Genomic DNA, 26,996 nt, shown 5'->3' with positions numbered 1-26,996 from the left:
GGTGTGACGTCTTCCATTTGCCCAGTCTTGGCACAATGAGTGCTTTGATCTTGGTCAAGGTGTCTGTCCCGCCTGGCACAAGGGGGGCCCCTAAATCAGTCAGGGTCTGTGCAGCTCCCGGCGTGATGGGGGTCCGAGGGACGATCTTTCCTCTGGACTCTCCAGTTTGTCCCCATCTTTCCTACAGCACAGTGCCCAGGGTGGACCCAGGTCTCCAGCTGGAGCCTCTCCAGTGCCGAGCAGAGCAGGACAGTGACCTCCTGCGTCTGACCTGCGACACTCCTGTGAATGCAGCCCAGGACGCTACTGCAGTCTGGCTTTGTGGCTCAGGTTCAATTTGTGACCCTCTTTGGCCCCCAGACTCTTCCCAGCTGTACAGTGATCCCCCAGTTTGTAGCTGTGCACTGGGTTCTCCCTTTCTAAGTGATGTTCTTCGCTGTTCTCTCAAGGGAATTTCCTCCTGTTGATTTCAGACCAATTCTCCAACTTGTCCAGGCCGTTTCGAACTCTCAGCCTGCCCTCCGAAGGGCTTGCAACCCCTCCCGGCGTGGGATCAGCTGCGGATCTCAGAGACATGCTCCCCACTCCGCTACCCGAGTCACTCATAAACATATGGAAGAGTACCGGCCCCAGGCCTGGCCCCGGGAGCCCACTAGACGCCCTCCCAGTCTGACCACTGCTCGCTACTTTTTGAGGAGGGTCTTTGCACCAGTTGTGTACCCATCTCATGCTGATTTCTTTGAGCCCTCATTTCCCTGGCCTGCTCATGGGGATGTCAAAAACCGAACGAAAATCAAGCTCTATCTCGCCTTCGGCGTCTCCCCTGTGTGTTAGGCCCAGAGCGTTGTCCATCTTCAGAACCGCCCAGGGCCACACCTCCCACGGGGCTGCCCAGGGCATCAGCTGCTCCCCACACATTTCAGTCATTATTTTGATTCCCTTAGTTACGCTGCCAGCACCAAGCAGTAACCAGGATCCTGAGGTTTGCTGCTGCGTGTTCTTTCTCTCGCCACTTCCGTTCTCTGTCTGAACGAGCCTTTGCTTCTGCTCGAAAGGAAGTAAGGTTAGGGCTGTGGCCACAGCTGGTAACTGAGACTTCGGAGCGGGACGCGCGGCGGTCCGCTGAAGCTCACGATCACCAAAGGTACGTTTATTATTCTTAATTCTGCGGTAGCAGCCGGTGGCTCGGGTTAGCGATGGGCGTCTGGGAGCGGCCATCCCCCAAAGATGTTGCAGTGGAAGATCAGGGTTCCTCTTGTTCCGGGCAGTGCACAGACCCCGCTATTGTCTCTGTTGTGCCGGGCGCTGCACAGATCCCAGGCGAGATCAGGGCCCCTTTGTAAAAGGCGCTGTGCAGACCCTGATCGAGATCAGCGGCTGCATAAGCGGGTCATGACAGGCAGTCCCCATGCTTGCACTCTAGCTAGACTCAGGAAGGATCAGTCTCCCTACTTAACAGATGGGGGAAACCGAGGCATGGAGCAATGATATGACTCAAGCGGGTGTCTGAGCCGGGAATAGAATGTGGGTGTTCTGAGTCCCATTGTTTCTGCTCAACATGGCCTTACATGGCTAGATTGTCAGGTTCAATGGGGAATGATCATCGGCTCCATGTCTAGCTGGCAGCCGGTATCAAGTGGAGTGCCCCAAGGGTCGGTCCTCGGGCCGGTTTTGTTCAATATCTTCATAAATGATCTGGAGGATGGTGTGCATTGCACCTCAGCAAGTTTGCAGAGGACACTAAACTGGAAGGAGAGGTAGATACCCTGGAGGGGAGGGATAGGATACAGAGGGACCTAGACAAATTGGAGGATTGGGCCAAAAGAAATCTGATGAGGTTCAATAAGGATAAGTGCAGGGTCCTGCACTTAGGACGGAAGAACCCAATGCACAGCTACAGACTAGGGACCGAATGGCTAGGCAGCAGTTCTGCAGAAAAGGACCTAGGGGTGACAGTGGACGAGAAGCTGGATATGACTCAGCAGTGTGCCCTTGTTGCCAAGAAGGCTAACAGCATTTTGGGCTGTATAAGTAGGGGCATTGCCAGCAGATCGAGGGACGTGATCGTTCCCCTCTATTCGACATTGGTGAGGCCTCATCTGGAGTACTGTGTCCAGTTTTGGGCCCCACACTACAAGAAGGATGTGGAAAAATTGGAAAGAGTCCAGCAGAGGGCAACAAAAATTATTAGGGGACTGGAGCACATGACTTATGAGGAGAGGCTGAGGGAACTGGGATTGTTTAGTCTGCGGAAGAGAAAAATGAGGGGGGATTTGATATCAGCCTTCAACTACCTGAAAGGGGGTTCCAAAGAGGATGGATCTAAACTGTTCTCAGTGGTAGCTGATGACAGTATGAGGAGTAATGGTCTCAAGTTGCAGTAGGGGAGGTCTAGGTGGGATATTAGGAAACACTATTTCACGAGGAGGGTGGTGAAACACTGATGCGTTACTTAGGGAGGTGGTGGAATCTCCTTCCTTAGAAGTTTTTAAGGTCAGGCTTGACCAAGCCCTGGCTGGGATGATTTAGTTGGGGCTGGTCCTGGACTAGAACCTCCTGAGGTCCCTTCCAGCCCTGATCTTCTATGATTCTCTGATCTGGAAAACCCTGTGAGGTGACCAAGTTTGCAGATGATACAAAATTACTCAAGAGAGTTAAGCCCAAAGCTGCGTGCGAAGAGCTACAGAGGGATCTCACCAAACTGGGCAACAAAATGGCAGAGGAAATGTAAGGTTGATAAATGCAAAGTGATGCACATTGGAAAACATAATCCCAACTCTGCATATACAGTGATGGGGACTAAATTAGATGGTCCCACTCAAGAAAGAGATGTTGGAGTCAGTGTGGATAGTTCTCTGAAAACATCCACTCAATGTGCAGCAGCAGCCAAAAAAGCGAACAGAACGCTGGGAATCATTAAGACAGGGACAGATAATGAGACTGAAAATATCGTGTTGCCTCTATCTAAACCCATGGTACGCCTACATCTTGAACACTGCGTGCGGATGCGGTCACCCCGTCTCAAAAAGATCTATTGGAATTGGAAAAGGTGCAGAGAAGGGCAACAAAAATGATGAGGGGGATGGAACGGCTGCCCTTTGAGGAGAGATTCATAAGAGTGGGACTTTTCAGCTTGGAAAAGAGACGGCCAAGGGGGGACGGGAGAGAGGTCTGTAAAATCCTGACTGGTGCCGAGAAAGTGACTAGGGAAGTGTTATTTACTCCTTCTCATCACACAGGGGTCACCCGATGAAATGACGAGGCAGCAGGTTTCAAAGAAACATAAGGACGTGCTACTTCCCGCAGTGTACAGCTAGCCTGTGACACTCCCTGCCAGGGCCAGGGCACCACTTCAGATTGGGGGAAACCTTGAACCATCATTCCAGGAGCATGTAGGCAGCTGAAAACTCTAGTTTTTTGGCAGATAATAACTTAGAATCAGGTGGCGGGCGCACTGTATCTAATTCCTATATGAAGGAAGAGAAATAGAGATACAAACCCCAGTGAAAGCCCCATTTTACATTTTTGTGTAAATTTAGAACAATCAGGAGATAATACAGCAAGATATTCCCACCCTCAAGCCTTGTGGGATCGTAAGACAATAATAACGGCCAGACTGGGTCAGACCAATGGTCCATCTAGCCCAGTATCCTGGCTACTCCCAGAAGACAATGCCAGGTGCATCAGAGGGAATGAACAGAACAGGGGTTCATCGAGTGACCCATCCCGTCATCCACTCCCAGCTTCTAGCAAACAGGCTAGGGACACTCAGAGCAGGGGTTGCATCCCTGCCCATCCTGGCTAATAGCCATGGCTGGACCTATCCTCCAGGAACTGATCTAGTTATTTTTTGAACCCTGTTCTAGTCTTGGCCTTCACAACGTCCTCTGGCAAGGAGTTCCACAGGCTGACTGGGTGCTGTGTGAAGTTATACTTCCTTTTGTTTAGTAATTTCACAGAGTGACCCCTAGTTCTTCTGTTATGAGAAGGAGTAAATAACACTGCCTTATTCACTATCGCCACTATCTCCAAAAACATTTTACGGTCCTCTCTCATATCCCCGCTCAGTCGTCTCCTCTCCAAGCTGAACGGTCCCTGTCTTTCTAATCTCTCCTCATACGGCAGCCGTTCCATCCGCCTCATCATGTTTGTTGCCCTTTTTGGTACCTTTTCCAATTCCGATAGCTCTTTTTTGCGATGGGCTGACCAGATCTGCACACGATATTCCACATGTGGGCTTCCCATGGATTTATATAGATCCAAGATGTTATTTTCTGTTCTGTTATCGGTCCCTTTCCTAGTCATTCCCAAAATTCTCTTCGCTTTTTTGACAGTTGCTGCCCATTGGGTGGATGTTTTCAGAGAACTCTCCACAGTGACTCCCAGATCTCTTTCTTTGGCAGTAACAGCTAATTTAGACCCCATTATTTTATATGTGTAGTTGGGATTATGTTTTCTGATATGCATTACTTTGCATTTACTTTGCTATATCAGCTTTGGAGCCTTAATACAAAAACTAACAACTTTAACTGGCAAATAAAATCCTTGCAGCATATTTGCTCAGTATCATTGTCCTTACCACGTGACACCAATCACTTTAAAACACCCACATACTTTTAAAATTTAATTTATATTGCCTTTTGGAAAATTATAAGCAAGCAAATATACGCCCTTTTAATTTGTGTATCTCATTTCTCACGAAAAAGTTGAGTCTAAAGTACTTGAGTTTCCCTCAAATATTCTTCTAAAAGGTGGAATAACTAATAAATTAGAGAAGTTCGTTTTGGCACTAGCTTTAAAAAAAAGGAAGAACAAAAAGCTTTTCAGGTGAAAATTGGAAAGAAAATTTTACAATAGATTGGCCAACACGGGCTTACCATCAGCTCTAAGAAACCTGTAGGTGTATTTCCAGTAGATAAAAATGTTATCATAGAATATCATAGAATCATAGAATCTCAGGGTTGGAAGGGACGTCAGGAGGTTCTAGTCCAACGCCCTGCTCAAAGCAGAACCAACCCCAACTAAATCATTCCAGCCAGGGCTGTGTCAAGCCTGACTTTAAAAACCTCAAAGGAAGAAGATTCCACCACCTCCCTAGGTAACGCATTCCAGTGTTTCACCACTCTCCTAGTGAAAACGTTTTTCCAAATATCCAACCTAAATCTCCCCCACTGCAACTTGAGACCATTACTCCTTGTTCTGTCATCTGCTACCACTGAGAACAGTCTAGAGCCATCCTCTTTGGAACCCCTTTTCAGGTAGTTGAAAGCAGCTATCAAATCCCCCCTCATTCTTCTCTTCCGCAGACTAAACAATCCCAGTTCCCTCAGCCTCTCCTCATAAATCATGTGCCCCAGACCCTTAATTATTTTTGTTGCCCTCCGCTGGACTCTCTCCAATTTTTCCACATCCTTCTTGTAGTGTGGGTCCCAAAACTGGACACAGTACTCCAGGTGAGGCCTCACCAATGTCGAATAGAGGGGAATGATCACGTCCCTCGATCTGCTGGCAATGCCCCTACTTATACAGCCCAAAATGCCATTGGCCTTCTTGGCAACAAGGGCACACTCTTGACTCATATCCAGCTTCTTGTCCACTGTAACCCCTAAGTCCTATTCTGCAGAACTGCTGCCGAGCCATTCGGTCCCTAGTCTGTAGCGCTGCAAGGGATTCTTCTGTCCTAAGTGTAGGACTCTGCACTTGTCCTTGTTGAACCTCATCAGATCTCTTTTGGCCCAATCCTCTAATTTGTCTAGGTCCCTCTTGTGACAGGGTCGGGCCAGAAGGCTACAGGAAAGTAATAGAAGGCAGATATATTAGCCCCAGGCTAAGCAGGTCCCTTTTCCCTGGGTAAGGTAACAGGGAAGGTTCCAGAACAATCAGGAACCTTCTGGAGACAATTAAGACAGACAGACTGATTAGAACACCTGCAGCCAATCAAGAAGCTGCTAGAATCAATTAAGGCAGGCTTATCAGGGCACCTGGGTTTTAAAAAGGAGCTCACTTCTGTTTGTGGTGTGCGTGTGAGGAGCTGGGAGCAAGAGGCACTAGGAGCTGAGAGTGAGAACGCGGAAAGTTGGAGGACTGAGGTGTACAAGCATTATCAGACACCAGGAGGAAGGTCCTGTGGTGAGGATAAAGAAGGTGTTGGCAGGAGGCCATGGGGAAGTAGCCCAGGGAGTTGTAGCTGTCACAAGGCTGTTCCAGGAGGCTCTCTAGACAGCTGCATTCCACAGGGCCCTGGGCTGGAACCCGGAGTAGAGGGCGGGCCCGAGTTCCCCCCAAATCCTCCCAACTCCTGATCAGACACAGGAGGAGTCGACCTGGACTGTGGGTTCAGAAAAACGGCCAAGCTGAGGGCTGCCATGAAGCTCCAAGGCGAGCAAATCTGCCAATAAGCGCAAGACCCACCAAGGTAGAGCAGAAACTTTGTCACACTCTTTATCCTATCCCTACCCTCCAGCGTATCTACCTCTCCTCCCAGTTTAGTGTCATCTGCAAACTTGCTGAGGGTGCAATCCACACCATCCTCCAGATCATTTATGAAGATATTGAACAAAACCGGCCCGAGGACTGACCCTTGGGGCACTCCACTTGATACCGGCTGCCAACTAGACATGGAGCCATTGATCGCTACCTGTTAAGCCCGACAATCTAGCCAACTTTCTATGCACCTTATCGTCCATTCATCCAGCCCATACTTCTTTAACTTGCTGGCAAGAATACTGTGGAGAGTCAAAAGCTTTGCTAAAATCAAGGAACAACACGTCCACTGCTTTCCCCTCATCCACAGAGCCAGTTATCTCGTCAGAGAAGGCAATTAGATTAGTCAGGCATGACTTGCCCTTGGTGAATCCATGCTGACTGTTCCTGATCACTTTGCTCTCCTCTAAGTGCTTCAGAATTGATTCCTTGAGGACCTGCTCCATGATTTTTCCAGGGACTGAGGTGAGGCTGACTGGCCTGTAGTTCCCAGGATCCTCCTTCTTCCCTTTTTTAAAGATGGGCACTACATTAGCCTTTTTCCAGTCGTCTGGGACCTCCCCCGATCACCATGAGGTTTCAAAGATAATGGCCAATGCCTCTGCAATCACATCCGCCAACTCCTTTAGCACTCTCGGATGCAGCGTATCCGGCCCCATGGACTTGTGCACATCCAGCTTTTCTGAATAGTCCCGAACCACTTCTTTCTCCACAGAGGGCTGGTCACCTCCTCCCCATGCTGTGTTGCCCAGTGCAGCAGTCTGGGAGCTGACCTTGTTAGTGAAGACAGAGTCAAAAAAAGCATTGAGTACATTAGCTTTTTCCACATCCTAGAATCATAGAATCATAGAATATCAGGGTTGGAAGGGACCCCAGAAGGTCATCTAGTCCAACCCCCTGCTCAAAGCAGGACCAATTCCGAGTTAAATCATCCCAGCCAGGGCTTTGTCAAGCCTGACCTTAAAAACCTCTAAGGAAGGAGATTCTACCACCTCCCTAGGTAACGCATTCCAGTGTTTCACCACCCTCTTAGTGAAAAAGTTTTTCCTAATATCCAATCTAAACCTTCCCCACTGCAACTTGAGACCATTACTCCTCGTTCTGTCATCTGCTACCATTGAGAACAGTCTAGAGCCATCCTCTTTGGAACCCCCTTTCAGGTAGTTGAAAGCAGCTATCAAATCCCCCCTCATTCTTCTCTTCTGCAGGCTAAACAATCCCAGCTCCCTCAGCCTCTCCTCATAACTCATGTGTTCCAGTCCCCTAATCATTTTTGTTGCCCTACGCTGGACTGTCTCCAATTTATCCACATCCTTCTTGAAGTGTGGGGCCCAAAACTGGACACAGTACTCCAGATGAGGCCTCACCAATGTCGAATAGAGGGGAACGATCACGTCCCTCGATCTGCTTGCTATGCCCCTACTTAGACATCCCAAAATGCCATTGGCCTTCTTGGCAACAAGGGCACACTGCTGAGTCATATCCAGCTTCTCGTCCACTGTCACCCCTAGGTCCTTTTCCGCAGAACTGCTGCCGAGCCATTCGGTTCCTAGTCTGTAGCTGTGCATTGGGTTCTTCCGTCCTAAGTGCAGGACCCTGCACTTATCCTTATTGAACCTCATCAGATTTCTTTTGGTCCAATCCTCCAATTTGTCTAGGTCTTTCTGTATCCTATCCCTCCCCTCCAGCGTATCTACCACTCCTCCCAGTTTAGTATCATCCGCAAATTTGCTGAGAGTGCAATCCACACCATCCTCCAGATCATTTATGAAGATATTGAACAAAACCGGCCCCAGGACCAACCCTTGGGGTACTCCACTTGATACCAGCTGCCAACTAGACATGGAGCCATTGATCACTACCCGTTGAGCCCGACAATCTAGCCAGCTTTCTACCCACCTTGTAGTGCATTCATCCAGCCCATACTTCCTTAACTTGCTGACAAGAATACTGTGGGAGACCGTGTCAAAAGCTTTGCTAAAGTCAAGAAACAATACATCCACTGCTTTCCCTTCATCCACAGAACCAGTAATCTCATCATAAAAGGCAATTAGATTAGTGAGGCATGACCTTCCCTTGGTGAATCCATGCTGGCTGTTCCTGATCACTTTCCTCTCATGCAAGTGCTTCAGGATTGATTCTTTGAGGACCTGCTCCATGATTTTTCCAGGGACTGAGGTGAGGCTGACTGGCCTGTAGTTCCCAGGATCCTCCTTCTTCCCTTTTTTAAAGATTGGCACTACACTAGCCTTTTTCCAGTCATCCGGGACTTCCCCTGTTCGCCACGAGTTTTCAAAGATAATGGCCAATGGCTCTGCAATCACAGCCGCCAATTCCTTTAGCACTCTCGGATGCAACTCGTCTGGCCCCATGGACTTCTGCACGTCCAGCTTTTCTAAATAGTCCCTAACCACCTCTATCTCCACAGAGGGCTGGCCATCTCTTCCCCATTTTGTGATGCCCAGCGCAGCAGTCTGGGAGCTGACCTTGTTCGTGAAAACAGAGGCAAAAAAAGCATTGAGTACATTAGCTTTTTCCACATCCTCTGTCACTAGGTTGCCTCCCTCATTCAGTAAGGGGCCCACACATTCCTTGGCTTTCTTCTTGTTGCTAACATACCTGAAGAAACCCTTCTTGTTACTCTTAACATCTCTGGCTAGCTGCAGCTCCAGGTGCGATTTGGCCCTCCTGATTTCATTCCTACATGCCCGAGCAATATTTTTATACTCTTCCCTGGTCATATGTCCAACCTTCCACTTCTTGTGAGCTTCTTTTTTATGTTTAAGATCCGCTAGGATTTCACCGTTAAGCCAAGCTGGTCGCCTGCCATATTTACTATTCTTTCGACTCATCGGGATGGTTTGTCCCTGTAACCTCAACCTGTAATCCTCTGTTACTAGGTTGCCTCCCTCATTCAGTAAGGGGCCCACACTTTCCTTGACTTTCTTCTTGTTGCTAACATATCTGAAGAAACCCCTCTTGTTACTCTTAGCATCCCTTGCTAGCTGCAACTCCAGGTGTGATTTGGCCCTCCTGATTTCACTCCTGCATGCCCGAGCAATATTTTTATATTCTTCCCTGGTCATTTGTCCAATCTTCCACTTCTTGTAAGCTACTTTTTTGTGTTTAAGATCAGCAAGGATTTCACTGTTAAGCCAAGCTGGTCGCCTGCCATATTAACTATTCTTTCGACACATCGGGATGGTTTGTCCCTGTAACCTCAATAAGGATTCTTTAAAATACAGCCAGCTCTCCTGGACTCCTTTCCCCCTCCTGTTATTCTCCCGGGGGATCCTGCCCATCAGTTCCCTGAGGTTGTCAAAGCCTGCTTTTCTGAAGTCCATCACTTTTTACAATGTCGATGTGTTTTCTTTTCTTATTAAGTTACTCAGTAACTAGAAATAAAGTCTTAAACATTGTAATCTATTTATACAATGCATTCTCCAGCACAAATGAAACACCCTCCAGTTCAAGGAACTCAAGGTGTAAAGTCTCAAATCATAAAAACGAATGCATAAATTGAACTTGTATTTACAAAGGACTGATCTAAAAGCCTGTTGCAGCCTCTGGAAACTGTTCAGTTTTATAATGTACTGTAGGAATCCTGAGTATGTACCAGTGACCCAACTGGATGATTCTCAATGTGCCATAATGAAAATACAATCTGACACGAGACGTGTTAAATGTTACCAAGAAAATTTGCCCTCTAAGCAATGTCATATCTAGGGCGCACTCAGATATTAAGGAAGTTAAGGAAGAGATCTATTCCCAGGCTGTAACAATCTGGTACGATTAAGAGCCAGCCAGGAACTGTGAAAAAGTCCCTGGGTCCATAGAATAATTGAAGAAAGAAACCATTTGTATTTGCTGATGGAGATGCCGAGGTATGGACAATAACGTCCTCTGGTTTCCATCATAAGAGACTGAACGTCTCAGGGCAGCACCGACGGTGACAGTGGAAATAAAACGGCCTGGCTTTGTGGGGGAGACTCATGGAGATCAGCACGCACCAGGTCCCTTCTCTGGGCCAAGGCTGGCCAGGACTTGCCCTCCCCTGGCTCCCATCCCACCAGCGGGGGAACGAGGAGCTATTTCCCCGCAGGAAGGGCTTTGAGTGCCCTCTGGTGCCGGGTTGCTAGCGCTGATGCTGGCTGCGGGGCCTGGCGGGGGGACGGGACTGAGGGGCGCCAGGCTCTCAGCCGCCCAGCCGGAGGGGGCTCTGCTCAGGGTGGGGGCGGACAGAGCCATGCAGACAGCTCCACTCAGACTCAGCTAAGGGCTGCGGCTTCCTCCGGTGAGAGCCTGGAGCAGCGGTTCGTTTTCCTGTTTGCACCCCGCTGTGGTAGGAAACTCGGGGGGTGGGGGGATGGAAGCCCCCCTTGTCATCCCTAAATGGTGCCCATGGGGATGTTGTGAAACCCAGAAGTATAACTGGGTTCAGAAGAGATCAGTTCCTGGAGCTGGTCAGGGACGCATCCCCCTGCCCTGGGTGTCCCTGAGCCTCCGACGCCGGAAGCTGGGGCCGGACACCAGGGGCTGGATCACTTGATAATTGCCCTGTTCATTCCCTCTGAAGCACCTGGCACCGGCCAGGGCCAGACACAGGACTCTGGGCTGGATGAATCTTTGCTCTGACCCACTCTGGCCATGCTGATAAATCTCCTAGTGGACTTAACTCGTTTCATTTTCTTTCTAGTCCCGGCCACATTCTAACTCTCAGGTTCAAACCCCCGAGGCTCAGAGACCTGATCGGTCCTAGCTCCCACGCAACAGGTCCGTGGCTGAGACGGGGCTAGAACCCAGGAGTCCTGGCTCCCAGCCCTGGCCCCTGCCCGCTAACCACCTGGCCTGTCGGCCCTTGCTGTCCTGCAGGCCCCGCTCAGCGCCGATCACGACCCCGTGCTCTCCTCTGTCATGACGAAAGCGCTCCTCACCTTCTGTGTCCTCGCCGCTCTCCAGGCGACCGCGGCTGCTCAGAACGGAACGGGTGAGTCGCCGGCGGTGGGGGTGACAGCCTGTGGGGGGCCACCCCGTAGCATGCAGGAGTGGGGTGGTCCCATTTTAAAGAGCCTGTGAGCCCTCTAGCGGAGCTCCCTGTGTTCTGCGGATGAGACACCCCCGAACCCCAGGTCGGTTGGAAAATGGGCGGGCGGAAGGGGGTTCCCCCAGCAAACATTTCAAGCTGTCCGTGGAAAATCGAAACATACAAAATTTCAATCCAGAAAAGCTGCCACGGTGCCTCGTGGGAGCTGTAGTTCAGGGACCTTGTGCTCCTTCTAGGAGGGGAGGTGGGTCTATTGGTTAGAGCCGGGCGGGCTGGGAGCCAGGACTCCTGGGTTCTCTCCCCAGCTCTGGAAGGAGAGAGGGGGCCAGGATTTCTGGGTTCTAGTCCTAGATCTGGGTGGGAAGTAGGGTCTAGTGGTTAGAGAAGGGCCAGTTGGGAGACAGGACTCCTGGGTTCTCCCCCCGCCCCACTGTAGGACAGGAATGGGGTTTAGTGGGTTAGAGAAGGGGGTCTAGGAGCCAGGACTCCTGGGTTCTCTCTCTGGCTCTGGGAGGGGAATGGAGTCTTGTAGTTAGGGCAGGGCCGGACTCCTGGGTTCTATTCTCAGGTCTCAGAGGGGAATGGGGTCTAGTGGTTAGGGCAGGGGGGCTGAGAGCCAGGATTCCTGGGTTCTCTCTCTGGCTCTGGGAGGGGAGTGGGGTCTAGTGGTTAGGGCAGGGGGGCTGGGAGCCAGGACTCCTGGGTTCTCTCTCTGGCTCTGGGAGGGGAATGGAGTCTTGTAGTTAGGGCAGGGCCGGACTCCTGGGTTCTATTCTCAGGTCTCAGAGGGGAATGGGGTCTAGTGGTTAGGGCAGGGGGGCTGAGAGCCAGGATTCCTGGGTTCTCTCTCTGGCTCTGGGAGGGGAGTGGGGCCTAGTGGTTAGGGCAGGGGGGCTGGGAGCCAGGACTCCTAGGTTCTCTCTTTGGCTCTGGGAGAGGAATGGGGTCTAGTAGTTAGGGCAGGGGGGCTGGGAGCTGGGTGCATCATGAGACCTGTAGCCCAGGCAGGAGAATGGGAGCAGGAGACAACTGAATTTCACCTCCCATGATGCACCAGGTGCCATTTCTGGCTTCGAATACGACCATTTTTGGCCCCCGAAATCAATTCCGTTTCTGGACGTTCAGCGTTTCGGCTGTGGGTGGGGTGTGGCAGAGTGCACTGTCATGTGGGCGGGGAAAAACAAAGACAAAATAACGCCCCCCGCTACCCAATGGGCTGAGGGTGGGGAACAAGCCCAGCCAATCAGGAGGAGGTGAGGCCCAGCTGGCTCTGATCAACCACCAATCGCTGCCGAAGCTGCGGGCAGTGGGCGGAGCCCGAAGGCTATATGAGTCGGACCCCGCGCACTCCAGGAGGGCCGGGGGGCGAGAGGTGACACACAGCAGAAGGGGTCACTTAGCCGCAAGCCCTAGAGACGGCGCCAGAGCTGGGTCTGACCCACGGCTCCTGGGGCAAGACGGTGCCACATGTGGGCACCGGTCAGAGCCTCTGTGAAGAGACCGGTGCACGGAGACCTCACGGGGAAAGGGGCCCGAAGCAAACGGCTGCCGATGATGGTGAAAGCTACGTCGATGCACCCCTGTTTTGTAAGAACTGCTCCGTCCTCTGCTTTCCTGTCTGCCCCTGGCCTCGGTTTCTGGGGCGGCTGGGTCATCTGGGCCCCCAGGCAATCGGGGGAGCGGGGGATGACGTCAGAATATTCAGCCCTTTGCCAAGGTCCATTTGCCATCCACGAATAGCCGGGATGGGAAATTTTCCGCCGCCGTCGGGACCCGTTGGGGTAACATTCGCAGGTTATTATCAGGGGAACGCAGAAGACGTCGCAGCCCCTTGGTGGTTTGCTCCGCTCCTCAGCCCTGGGATGGAACAGCATCCCCTTGAGCTAGGGTGGCTGTAGGTGAGCGGGGCTATTGCACACTTACAAGGGCTTTTGCACACTCAGCCCTTTCCCCCGGGCCACTGGGTAGCAGTGCCAAGTCCGGGGGAAACTGAGGCACGCATCGGCTTCATAAAAACGTGGCGGAACGTGCCCACTTTGTCACAGCCCCTTCTTCCAAGGTAGGAAGCATCCACGCCGCGGCACCGGGAGCCGTGCTGCTATAACGGCTGTAGCGTGGACAGGGCCCAGGAAGGATAAGAGTCTCCCCAAAATTGGGAAGCCAGATGTTGGTTGGGTACAAAGATGAATTTCTCCCCCCCGGCCCCCTCCCACCCCATCTCTCTTTTCAGGGACGCCGCTGGCCTGTTTCTATTGCAAAACTGGACAAAGCTGCCACCCGGCCCCCCAGACCTGCTCCCCGCCCCAGGACGCCTGCATCATCGTTCGAGAGCACAACACGCTCGGTGAGTCCCCTCGCGGCGGCTGCGGGACGCGCCCGTGCGGCGGGAACCCTGCGCTTGGGCGCGTTGGCCACGCGGCTTCCGAGCTGGCGTGTGTCTGAATGCAGCCAGAGGAATCCAGCCCTGAAAGGCAGCAGGGAGAGAGGGGGGTGGGTGGGCTGGAATCGGCTCCCAAGGGCGGTCGTGGGGTCCCCATCAGCGGACGTTTTCCGACCAGCTTGGACGAACGCCCGCCAGGGCTGGTCTCGGTCGCCTTGGTCTGCCCTCAGCGCCGGGTGCTGGACTGGATGCCCTCTCGAGGTCCCTTCCAACTAGCGGTGGCATGGGGCACTTGCCAGGTGATCACAGGGGGGGCCCCGGCAGCGAGGGGCCCCCCAGACCTGGGCACTCAGTTTCTTGTCCCCAGGGACGATATGACAGCCAAAGGGAAGTGCCCTTCCCGCTCAGCATGATGGCCCAGGGACGGCAGCCCCGCCCGGTGGGATGATGCCACCCTCCCCATGGTTTGGAGGGGCAATGCCAGTCTGGGCCCTGGAATTGAGCCTAGCAAGGAGGGCACCAGGGGACAGACCCCCCACTGCTTCCAGCCCTGCGTTCCTACAGAGACGGCTGGTGATGGTTATAAGGTGGCAAGGGGAGGGGGGTGCATCCTGGAACGAGCCACGGCTCAGTGGCCATCCTGCTGAGTGAGGAGCCAAGGAAAAAAATACAGAGGGAAAGGCTGGGGTTCAGGGCCCAATCCGCTGGGGCACCCGACTCTCCTAGGTCGGGGCCTTGGGCGGGAGGCCCCTCTCTCTGCCTGGGACAATCTCTCCCCTAGAGGTGCTATCCCAAGTCAGGCCAGGCATTTCTCATTGGGAAAGAAACAAGGGAGACCCCCAGGCCCATCTAATCTCTGCTCTCGGAGCTGCACTGTTGGGGGTGGCGAGCGGAATGGGGAGAAGTTGGCTGTGTTGCCCGGTGGTTAGCGCCCTCACCTGGCTGTGGGAGACCCGCCTCTGAGGATCTGCTCGTGCCAATATCTAGCGGTGGCTCCGTCGGTGTAACCGGCGCGTGACGTCCCCTTCTCGCTTCCCTGCCTTTCCAACAGGTGCGGAGAACTCGGGCACGTACCAGTCCTGCGCCAACTCCCGCCAGAACCTCACGGGCTTCCTGGCTTTTTACTTCGGGGCCACGGTGGCCGTGGAGATCCAGTCGGAAATTTGCAAGACCGACGACTGCAACGCCGAGTCCACGCCCTCCAGTACGTACCGCCGCCGGCGGGTCGGATTTGCGGGCGCAGGGAAGCACCTGGGGCAAACCCCAAACCTCCGAGGGGCTACTATTCCCGGCCTCGGGGAAAAGCCAGGAGATTTCTGAAGACTCTGGGGCAAGCGTGCGGTTGGCGGGGAGGTCATTTGTCATGGGAAGCAAGTGGGGATGAGACATATCCAGGGGAGAGAGGGAAGTTTTAATGCCTTTGTCCTGGTAAGACCTTTCCTTGCATACTGTGGTCCCCCACCTTCAAGGCAGATGAATTCAAAGTGGGCCAGGTGCAGAGCAGGGCTTCTGGGCTGATCAGAGACATGGGGACCCGGTCGTATGAGAGAGAGAGCTTGGTTTGTTTAGCCTGGGATAATGCAGGCTGAGAGGAGACCTGATTGCTCTCAGGGGGAGACTTCTGGGGTGCAAAATGGACCAGTAAGGGGTCACTGCCTGCCCTGTAACCATGGGTGCCTTAAAATGCTCTATGTCCGCCCAGATGCCTGCAGCCTGCAGTCCCTCAAGTGTCTCTGCTCCTGGTCCCCTCCCCTCCGTGGCTGCTGCTTGCACAGGTGACCCCAACCCACGCCTCCCAGTCCCGGATTTCCCCAGTGCTGCAACGTCCGGACCTTTTCCGAGCCAGTCAGAGACACAATCCGCTTTGTTTGCTCCTTTAAAGAGATCCAGCAGCTCGCCCCGGTACCGGCAGTTCGTCATCGCTTCTGTTCAAACGCAGCCCCAGGTGGGCTGAGATCAGTGGTTTTCAACCTGTGGTCCGTGGACGCCTGGGGGTGGGGGTGGGCCACAGACGATGTCTGGGATTTCCAAAGGAGTCCGCATCTCCGTTCAGAATTCTTTAGGGGCCCGCAAATGAAGAGGTTGCAAACCTCGGATTTAGGTGAAAAAGTCAAACTGGTTTCTTAACAAGAGGACCTAGGCGACACGGACAAGGAGCAGGACTGGAGTTAGGAAGGGTGACAAAGAAACGGACCTAAAAAGACGCTTTTGAATGGCTCAGACTCAACCAGCCTCTGCTTTGGTTCGAGGTCCATTTCTTACCAACCCTTTTCTTCGATCCCTTTGGGTGAAGCACCCATCTCGGCCTCCGTCGCTGGACAGGCCCCAGCGGACTAGAGCTCCTGCAAGCGGAGAAAGATGGGTCCTTCCAGCGAGGCGGGTTGAAGCCCCTGGGAGCTGCTGGGTTTTGTCTCTCGAAAGGAGCAAGGCAGACGCCAGCCCTGACTGCTCCGGCGTGTGCCCCAGGACACGACGCAGGGAAGCAGCCCCGAGGGACAAGAGCGATGGAAGTTGGTGGGGGAGGCGGGCGTGGGAACACACAGCCCGGGAAGCGACCGAGGCTGGAAGTCAGGATGTTTCTAGCCGCCAGAGGAGAGGGGTGGCGGGACAGCTGCCCGCTGGAGGAGTGGGGGAGCTGGCTGGCTGAGCGGGACGATGTGCCGGGTGGATGGCCCGGGAGGGTCCTGCCCATCCTACGTTCTCCGGCCACGGTTTCTTCCCGGAGCAAAACCTTCTTTCTCCCGCTGCCTTTCAGGGCTGCCCATCAGCAGCATCCGCAACGGGCTGCAGTGCCCGGCCTGCTACGCCCCGGGCTTCGAGAGCTGCGAGAGCGACGGGGCCCTGCACTGCACGGGAGGCGCCAACCGATGTGCTGACGTTGTCGGGACGCTGGCGCAAGGTGCAGCTTCCGCCGCTCCGGGGCGGGTTAAACCCCGGGGAGTTGGGGCGGGGGGGGCGGGTCCTGGGGCTCTTCCAGGCCGGCTGAGCCGGGGAGCCGGGAACGCCCCTTTGCTTAGCAACAGCCGAAACCAAAGAGGCCGTCGGTTGAAAGGAAAAGCTGCATCATCGGGCTCTGTCCTGGCTCCCAGGCCCCCCTGCTCTAACCACTAGGGCCCGCACCCTTCCCAGAGCCAGCGGGAGAACCCAGGAGTCCTGGCTCCCAGCTCCCCCTGCTCTAACCACTAGACCCCGCACCCTTCCCAGAGCCAGGGGGAGAACCCAGGAGTCCTGGCTCCCAGCCCCATCTACTCTAATCACTATACTCCCCTACGCGAGCCAGGGATAAGAACCCAGGTCTCCTGGTTCCCAGCCCTCCCCACTCTAACTCACTGTGCCCCACTTTCCTCCCAGAACCAAGAACAGAACCCAGGTGTCCTGGCTCCCAGCCCTCTCTAACCACTAGACCCCACGTCCTTCCCAGAGCTAGGGTTAGAATCTACATGTCCTGGCTCCCAGGCCCCCGCTCTAACCACTAAATCCCATTCCCCACCTAGAGCAAGGGACAGTCCTGGCTCCCTGCTCCCTTGTTCTCATCACTAGACCCCACTCCCCTCCAGAGCCAAGGAAAGAACCCAGGAGTCCTGGCTCCCAGCCCCCCTGCACATTCCAGCAAGACTTGGAGTCCCTTTGCATATTTTTGGTGAACCGCTCTGGTCAAAAGGGGTAAAATTATTTTACCCCCTTTGCTGAGCAGCAGCAGAATTCTGTGGCCTTGTAGGTCAGTTTTCCACTGGAGGAGAAATCCGTGGGGCAAAGTCTAGTATTTCCTTAGGGCAGTTTGCTTGTTTACACTGTCTCCACCAGTCCTGGAACAGAGGTGGATGCAAACAGCATGCAGGCTGTCCCCTTAATCTCTGTTCAAACTCCAAAGGATCTCAGGGAATATTTTTGAAGTCAGAGATTCATGCAGAGAGCAATTTCTCCTGCTGCCTACCACAGCTGCCCTAGAAAGATACTGCATGAAAAAAACAGACCGCAAGCTTGTCCGACTAGGTGAAACATCTTCCTGGAGGGTCAGTCGCTTCATTGCCTCTGTAGGATGAGCACACTGCACCCCCTAAGAATCCCCTGTGCCCCAGGGACTCCCTGCAACTCCCCCTTAGTCCAAGTGCCCCCCATACCCAGGTACCCCAGGCCAGGGGCTCTGCATGGCCCCCTTTGCCATAGCAGAGATGCCGTCACGTGGCGTGCAGGACCTCCCTTTGCTGGGCCAGTGATAACGATTCAGAGCCCAGGGCCTCTTGCAAAGAAGAGTGGGTGCATCTTGAGGATCGCGCAGGAAGAAAAGCGGGGTTCCCCCAACCCCCCAAGGTTTATTTTACCTCCATGTTTGATACTGGTTGCACCGCTGCTGGAATCCTGTGTCCAGTGCTGGTGTCGGGGAACATGGTGGTAAATTGCAGTGTGTGTGTGTGTGTGTTGGGGTGGTGTGTGTGTGTGGGGGGGGGGGTCAGAGAAGAGCCATGAGAATGATCCAAGGTGTGGAAAACCTGGCTTTAAAGTCCAGTGGCCTACGCTACCCAGGATGCCACCTTCGCTGATCACAGGGGTCCTTCCTGGCCTGAGAATTTATGAACCGGGTTGGGAGCTACCCCGAGGCCGCTTAGGTTTGGAGACGAGGTCCCTGGAGAACCAACCGGGGCCCGATCATGGCGTCACAGAAGGGGCTTAGGCTGAGCCGTGTCTGATCGACTCTGGTTTCCCCACACAGGTGGAGTCGCGATCCCGTTTGCAGCCCGGGGCTGCGCTACTCAGGCGGCCTGTGGCATCAAGATGCTGGAATCGGGGGTGTTCACCTACAAACTGACCAAGGTCCAGTGCAGCCCGGCGCCCCAAGCGCAGCCCAGCAGTGCCACCCGGACTCTGGCCTGGGACCCCTTCACCCTGGGCAGCATCGTCCCCTGGGCCTCCCTTTTCCTCTCTGCCCTTCTGGGGCTATTCCTCTGCTGATGCCCCATCTGCGTGACTGGCTGCCCCACAGGCCATTAGTGTCTCAGTATAACCGGCATGCTCTGCCCTTCCCTGCCCCCGGCTGTGCCTCAGTTTCCCCCTCTCTGTAAGGGGGATAACAATGGTGACCTTCCCTTGCAAAGGTCTTTGGGATCCCTGGATAGGCAGCGGCTTGAGACAGAGTCTGATGCTGCCAGGAGGGGACTCTGCTAATTCCGCTGGAGTTTGGAGCAAAGTGCTGTGCATTATTAATATCCCCTCACAGCTTCTCCCCCAGCTTTCAAAGATCCCTGTGAGGGAACAGAACCCCAGACTCCTGACTCACAGCCCTCCCCCTCCCGGCTCTAACCACTAGCCCCCACTCACCTCCCAGAGCTGGGGATAGAACCCAGGAGTCCTGGCTCCCAGCTCCCCGGAGATTCCAGAAAAGGTCCGAGCCCCCCTGTGCATTTCAAACTCCTCTGAATAAAGCATGACCAGAGATGCAATCGCCCAAGAACGTCCGTGCATGCGTGTGTGTTCGTGTGTACCAGCTCTGACCATGTCTCCTCCGCTTTCATGTGTCTCTGACAAACACCCGTGCTTCAGGGAGCAACTCTGCCTCCAGAACTGACTCCAGACAGAGGCTGCAGGGCACAGCAAACACACCGGCTGTTTGCACACTTCCCTCCACACAAAAACCTTGCATAATCCCCCCCCCACCCCTCCAAAAAAACTAGCAAAACCCCAGCACATCTCCCCACAAGTCAAAACTTGCTCCACAATCAGAAAAGGTCCTGCTCAGGCTAAGTGTAACAGCACCACCTGGTGACGCCTTGCCTGCCCGAACGATATTCTGGAGTACCCCCTATTTACTATTTACGTATTGTTATGCTGAAGGTTGCTAAGGGCTGCTAACAGGTGACTCTTGGGTGCAAAGACAGCCACAGACCTCATGAAAGCCGATGGCTGTGGCAAGCACCTGCCTTCAGGCTCAGTTCAAGGAGCAATTAAGCCCCTCTAAATAGCAGAGAGAGCTAGGAAAATGGAGGTGACCACCCAAGGCACGTGGCTGCTCAGAGATGATCCCCGTCGGCTGAGGGGAACCGAGGCACTAGGAGGTCAACTGCTGCTGCCGTGAGGAGGAGGCAGGAAGCCAGGAGGACTAGTTTGTGGTTTCCTCCATCGCTTTTCGCTGCAGAGAGGAAGAACAAAGGCCAAGAGACAACTGCAAAGATTCCAGCGTTGCCAGTGTAACCCTTCTGCCCATCAGAGTTGGCAGCAACAAGGGCCGGGTTCAATATCTAGGGGATCCATTCCAATAACACAATGCAAACCGGCTCGAGCCCCCACCCAGTGACCTGGGACAAATATATACCACCCCCGCTGGGCGCCTCCAAGAGACAATACTTCCCCTCTCGCAAGCACAGAGTCTGAGTGTAGCAAAAAGCCTTTTAATACCAGAGAGAAACAATGTGGCATTATGTTGGGGGAACACCACTGACAGGATTCATAACACAACCCATGAGCAAAAAACCCACCCCAAGCAAATTGGGGCGTGTCCTTTCCCTTTGGTTCTTGAGTCCAGTAACCCAAAATCCCAAAAGTCCAACGACCCTAAAGTCTCTCCCTGGTCAGGGCAGCCCCAGAGTTCAAAAGTTTATCTGCAGAGTTTTACCTCTCAACCTGGGTGGAGATGGAGGGAGAGTTAAGGGGCTCCTTACGTGGTCCAAAGCTGATGGCCCCACCTCCCCATGGGGCTCCGCTCTGCCAGCTGCCCCATGAGCTGCTCCAGGCATCCGACAAACTGCTCTGCCCTGCCAGCCATCCCGCAAACTGCTCCACCATATAGCTTCAGGCTCCCCCACTACTTAACACAACACTCAGGGTATGTCTACACTACGGAATAAGGTCGAATTTATAGAAGTCGTTTTTTTAGAAATCGGTTTTATATATTCGAGTGTGTGTGTCCCCACAGAAAATGCTCTAAGTGCATGAAGTGCATTCACTCGGCGGAGCGCTTCCACAGTCCCGAGGCTAGCGTCGACTTACGGAGCGTTGCACTGTGGGTGGCTATCCCGCAGTTCCCGCAGTCTCTGCTGCCCATTGGAATTCTGGGTTGAGATCCCAATGCCTGATGGGGCTAAAACATTGTCGCGGGTGGTTCTGGGCACATATCGTCAGGCCCCCGTTCCCTCCCTCCCTCCGTGAAAGCAAGGGCAGACAATTGTTTTGCGCCTTTTTTCCTGAGTTACCTGTGCAGACGCCAGACCACGGCAAGCATGGAGCCCGCTCAGGTAACCGTCACCGTATGTCTCCTGGGTGCTGGCAGACGCGGTTCGGCTTTGCTGCACAGTAGCAGCAACCCCTTGCCTTGTGGCAGCAGACGGTGCAATACGATTGGTAGTCATCCTCGTCATGTCCAAGGTGCTCCTGGCCACGTCGGCTGGGAGCGCCTGGGCAGACATGGGCGCAGGGACTAAATTTAGAGTGACTTGACCAGATCATTCTCGTTAGTCCTGCAGTCAGTCCTATTGAACCGTCTTATGGTGAGCAGGCAGGTGATACGGATTGCTAGCAGTCCTATTGTACCATCTTCTGCCGGGCAGGCAAGAGATGAGGATTGCTAGCAGTCATATTGTACCATCTTCTGCCAGGCAGGCAAGAGATGAGGATGGCTATCAGTCGTACTGTACCATCTTCTGCCGAGCAGCCATGAGATGCGGATGGCATGCAGTCCTTCTGCACCGTCTGCTGCCCTCCAAAGATGTAAAAGATAGATGGAATGGATCAAAACAAAAAATAGACCAGATTTGTTTTGTACTCATTCCCCCCCTCCCCTGTCTAGGGGACTCATTCCTCTAGGTCACACTGCAGTCACTCACAGAGAAGGTGCAGCGAGGTAAATCTAGCCATGTATCAATCAGAGGCCAGGCTAACCTCCTTGTTCCAATAAGAACAATAACTTAGGTGCACCATTTCTTATTGGAACCCTCCGTGAAGTCCTGCCTGAAATACTCCTTGATGTAAAGACACCCCCTTTGTTGATTTTAGCTCCCTGAAGCCAATCCTGTAAGCCGTGTCCTCAGTCGCCCCTCCCTCCGTCAGAACAATGGCAGACAATCGTTCCGCGCCTTTTTTCTGTGCGGACGCCATCCCAAGGCAAGCATGGAGGCCGCTCAGCTCACTTTGGCAATTAGGAGCACATTAACCACCACACGCATTATCCAGCAGTATATGCAGCACCAGAACCTGGCAAAGCGATACTGGGCGAGGAGGTGACGTCAGCGCGGTCACGTGAGTGATCAGGACATGGACATAGATTTCTCTGAAAGCATGGGCCCTGCCAATGCATGCATCATGGTGCTAATGGGGCAGGTTCATGCTGTGGAACGCCGATTCTGGGCTCGGGAAACAAGCACAGACTGGTGGGACCGCAAAGTGTTGCAGGTCTGGGACGATTCCCAGTGGCTGCGAAACTTTCGCATGCGTAAGGGCACTTTCATGGAACTTTGTGACTTGCTTTCCGCTGCCCTGAGGCGCATGAATACCAGGATGAGAGCAGCCCTCACAGTTGAGAAGCGAGTGGCGATAGCCCTGTGGAAGCTTGCAACGCCAGACAGCTACCAGTCAGTCGGGAATCAATTTGGAGTGGGCAAATCTACTGTGGGGGCTGCTGGGATGCAAGTAGCCCACGCAATCAAAGATCTGCTGATATCAAGGGTAGTGACCCTGGGAAATGTGCAGGTCATAGTGGATGGCTTTGCTGCAATGGGATTCCCTAACTGTGGTGGGGCCATAGACGGACCCCATATCCCTATCTTGGCACCAGAGCACCAAGCCGGCGAGTACATAAACCGCAAGGGGTACTTTTCGATAGTGCTGCAAGCTCTGGTGGATCACAAGGGACGTTTCACCAACATCAACGTGCGATGGCCGGGAAAGGTGCATGACGCTCGCATCTTCAGGAACTCTGGTCTGTTTCAAAAGCTGCAGGAAGGGACTTTATTCCCAGATCAGAAAATACCCGTTGGGGACGTTGAAATGCCTATATGTATCCTTGGGGACCCGGCCTACCCCTTAATGCCATGGCTCATGAAGCCGTACACAGGCAGCCTGGACAGTAGTCAGGAGCTGTTCAACTACAGGCTGAGCAAGTGCAGAATGGTGGTAGAATGTGCATTTGGACGTTTAAAGGCGCGCTGGCGCAGTTTACTGACTCGCTTAGACCTCAGCGAAACCAATATTCCCACTGTTATTACTGTTTGCTGTGTGCTCCACAATATCTGTGAGAGTAAGGGGGAGACGTTTATGGCGGGGTGGGAGGTTGAGGCAAATCGCCTGGCTGCTGGTTACGCGCAGCCAGACACCAGGGCGGTTAGAAGAGCACAGGAGGGCGCGGTACGCATCAGAGAAGCGTTGAAAACCAGTTTCATGACTGGCCAGACTACGGTGTGAAAGTTCTGTTTGTTTCTCCTTGATGAAACCCCCCGCCCCTTGGTTCACTCTACTTCCCTGTAAGCTAACTACCCGCCCCTCCTCCCTTCAATCACCGCTTGAAGAGGCAATAAAGTCATTGTTGCTTCACATTCATGCATTCTTTATTCATTCATCACACAAATAGGGGGATGACTACCAAGGTAGCCCAGGAGGGGTGGTGGAGGAGGGAAGGAAAATGCCACACAGCACTTTAAGCACAGCACTTTAAAAGTTTACAACTTTAAAATTTATTGAATGACAGCCTTCTTTTTTTGGGGCAATCCTCTGTGGTGGAGTGGCTGGTTGGCCGGAGGCCCCCCCACCGCGTTCTTGGGCGTCTGGGTGTGGAGGCTATGGAACTTGGGGAGGAGGGCGGTTGGTTACACAGGGGCTGTAGTGGCAGTCTGTGCTCCAGCTGCCTTTGCTGCAGTTCAACCATACACTGGAGCATACTGGTTTGGTCCTGCAGCAGCCTCAGCATTGAATCCTGCCTCCTCTCATCACGCTGCCGCCACATTTGAGCTTCAGCCCTGTCTTCAGCCCGCCACTTACTCTCTTCAGCCCACCACCTCTCCTCCCGGTCATTTTGTGCTTTTCTGCACTCTGACATTATTTGCTTCCACGCATTCGTCTGTGCTCTGTCAGTCTGGGAGGACAGCATGAGCTCGGAGAACATTTCATTGCGAGTGCTTTTTTTTTTCTTTCTAAGCTTCACTAGCCTCTGGGAATGAGAATCATAGAATCATAGAATATCAGGGTTGGAAGGGACCCCAGAAGGTCATCTAGTCCAACCCCCTGCTCGAAGCAGGACCAATTCCCAGTTAAATCATCCCAGCCAGGGCTTTGTCAAGCCTGACCTTAAAAACCTCTAAGGAAGGAGATTCTACCACCTCCCTAGGTAACGCATTCCAGTGTTTCACCACCCTCTTAGTGAAAAAGTTTTTCCTAATATCCAATCTAAACCTCCCCCACTGCAACTTGAGACCATTACTCCTCGTTCTGTCATCTGCTACCATTGAGAACAGTCTAGAGCCATCCTCTTTGGAACCCCCTTTCAGGTAGTTGAAAGCAGCTATCAAATCCCCCCTCATTCTTCTCTTCTGCAGGCTAAACAATCCCAGTTCCCTCAGCCTCTCCTCATAAGTCATGTGTTCCAGACCCCTAATAATTTTTGTTGCCCTTCGCTGGACTCTCTCCAATTTATCCACATCCTTCTTGTGGTGTGGGGTCCAAAACTGGACACAGTACTCCAGATGAGGCGTCACCAATGTCGAATAGAGGGGAACGATCACATCCCTCGATCTGCTCGCTATGCCCCTACTTATACATCCCAAAATGCCATTGGCCTTCTTGGCAGCAAGGGCACACTGCTGACTCATATCCAGCTTCTCGTCCACTGTCACCCCTAGGTCCTTTTCTGCAGAACTGCTGCCGAGCCATTCGGCCCCTAGTCTGTAGCGGTGCATTGGATTCTTCCATCCTAAGTGCAGGACCCTGCACTTATCCTTATTGAACCTCATCAGATTTCTTTTGGCCCAATCCTCCAATTTGTCTAGGTCCTTCTGTATCCTATCCCTCCCCTCCAGCGTATCTACCACTCCTCCCAGTTTAGTATCATCCGCAAATTTGCTGAGAGTGCAATCCACACCATCCTCCAGATCATTTATGAAGATATTGAACAAAACCGGCCCCAGGACCGAGCCCTGGGGCACTCCACTTGATACCGGCTACCAACTAGACATGGAGCCATTGATCACTACCCGTTGAGCCCGACAATCTAGCCAGCTTTCTACCCACCTTATAGTGCAGAGAAGATCCTGTGATCATTGAAACACATGCAGCTGGTGGAGAAAAAAAAAGGGACAGCGGTATTTAAAAAGACACATTTTATAAAACAGTGGCTACACTTTTTCAGGGTAAACCTTGCTGTTAACATTACATACATAGCACATGTGCTTTCGTTACAAGGTCGCATTTTGCCTCCCCCCACCGCGTGGCTACCCCCTCAACCTTCCCCACTCCCCGTGGCTAACAGCGGGGAACATTTCTGTTTAGCCACAGGCAAACAGCCCAGCAGGAATGGGCTCCTCTGAGTGTCCCCTGAAGAAAAGCACTCTATTTCAACCAGGTGACCATGAATTATATCTCACTCTCCTGAGGGTAACACAGAGAGATAAAGAACGGATGTTGTTTGAATGCCAGCAAACATACACTGCAATGCTTTGTTCTACAATGATTCCCGAGTACGTGTTACTGGCCTGGAGTGGTAAAGTGTCCTACCATGAAGGACGCAATAAGGCTGCCCTCCCCAGAAACCTTTTGCAAAGGCTTTAGGAGTACATCCAGGAGAACCGCGAATGCCAGGGCAAAGTAATCCTTTCACATGCTTGCTTTTAAACCATGTATAGTATTTTAAAAGGTACACTCACCAGAGGTCCCTTCTCCGCCTGCTGGGTCCAGGAGGCAGCCTTGGGTGGGTTCGGGGTACTGGCTCCAGGTCTAGGGTGAGAAACAGTTCCTGGCTGTCGGGAAAACCGGTTTCTCCGCTTGCTTGCTGTGAGCTATCTACAACCTCATCATCATCTTCTTCGTCCCCAAAACCTGCTTCCATATTGCCTCCATCTCCATTGAAGGAGTCAAACAACACGGCTGGGGTAGTGGTGGCTGAACCCCCTAAAATGGCATGCAGCTCATCATAGAAGCGGCATGTTTGGGGCTCTGACCCAGAGCGGCTGTTCGCCTCTCTGGTTTTCTGGTAGGCTTGCCTCAGCTCCTTCAGTTTCACGCGGTACTGCTTCGGGTCCCTGTTATGGCCTCTGTCCTTCATGCCCTGGGAGATTTTCACAAAGGTTTTGGCATTTCGAAAACTGGAACGGAGTTCTGATAGCACGGATTCCTCTCCCCAAACAGCGATCAGATCCCATACCTCCCGTTCGGTCCATGCTGGAGCTCTTTTGCGATTCTGGGACTCCATCATGGTCACCTGTGCTGATGAGCTCTGCATGGTCACCTGCAGCTTGCCACGCTGGCCAAACAGGAAATGAGATTTAAAAGTTCGCGGTTCTTTTCCTGTCTACCTGGCCAGTGCATCTGAGTTGAGAGTGCTGTCCAGAGCGGTCACAATGGAGCACTCTGGGATAGCTCCCGGAGGCCAATACCATCGAATTGTGTCCACAGTACCCCAAATTCAAGCCGGCAAGGTCGATTTAAGCGCTAATCCACTTGTCAGGGGTGGAGTAAGGAAATCGATTTTAAGAGCCCTTTAAGTCGAAATAAAGGGCTTCATTGTGTGGACGGGTGCAGGTTTACATCAATTTAACGCTGCTAAATTCAACCTAACGTCCTAGCGTAGACCAGGGCTCAGTGATTTCACCTCTTAGTAAGTTTAGCTCTTTTGTGATTTCAGCTTGTAGGAGGGGAGCCTCAGGGCTGGTGCACCGTTAGCCCAAAGGGAATTCAGCTCAGCAGCCTGTAACTAGACTCCTAACAGAATCAAAATTAGCTCTGATATTCCACAGTGGAGAGAGGAGGACGTGCAATTAGCATGTGAGCCCCTCACCAAGGGACCCATACCACCAAGTATTAATACCCATCCCTAACCTCTTTCCATTCACAGAGTTTTTGAAACCCATGACCCTTGCCTAGCGAGTGCTACTTAGTTGATGGCGAGTCCCTCCATCA

At 53.0% G+C, this 26,996-nt stretch overlaps 1 protein-coding gene across 5 annotated transcripts; it reads left to right on the top strand.

Moving 5' to 3' along the window:
- Positions 1–605: 605 nt before the first annotated feature.
- On the top strand, positions 606–19,345 carry LOC311512735 (phospholipase A2 inhibitor and Ly6/PLAUR domain-containing protein-like). Of its 5 annotated transcripts, none has more exons than XM_084614074.1 (6): positions 606–1,144; positions 11,356–11,470; positions 13,758–13,871; positions 14,959–15,111; positions 16,663–16,806; positions 18,619–19,345. In XM_084614074.1, the coding sequence occupies exons 2-6, from the start codon at positions 11,398–11,400 to the stop codon at positions 18,855–18,857; spliced, it is 723 nt and encodes a 240-aa protein (XP_084470200.1). In that variant the 5' UTR covers positions 606–1,144; positions 11,356–11,397; the 3' UTR covers positions 18,858–19,345. The 5 variants fall into 5 exon arrangements, with proteins under 5 accessions (XP_084470200.1, XP_084470201.1, XP_084470202.1 ...); XM_084614075.1 differs by lacking the exon at positions 606–1,144 and adding an exon at positions 10,745–10,777; XM_084614076.1 differs by lacking the exon at positions 606–1,144 and adding an exon at positions 10,745–10,825.
- The last annotated feature ends 7,651 nt before the right edge of the window (positions 19,346–26,996 follow it).

This window comes from Lepidochelys olivacea, assembly GCF_965140295.1.
Source record: "Lepidochelys olivacea isolate rLepOli2 genome assembly, chromosome: 24".
Classification (NCBI taxonomy): Eukaryota; Metazoa; Chordata; order Testudines; family Cheloniidae; genus Lepidochelys; species Lepidochelys olivacea.
Note: the sequence above shows the minus strand (reverse complement) of the source record. Positions and strands in the feature narration are given on the sequence as shown.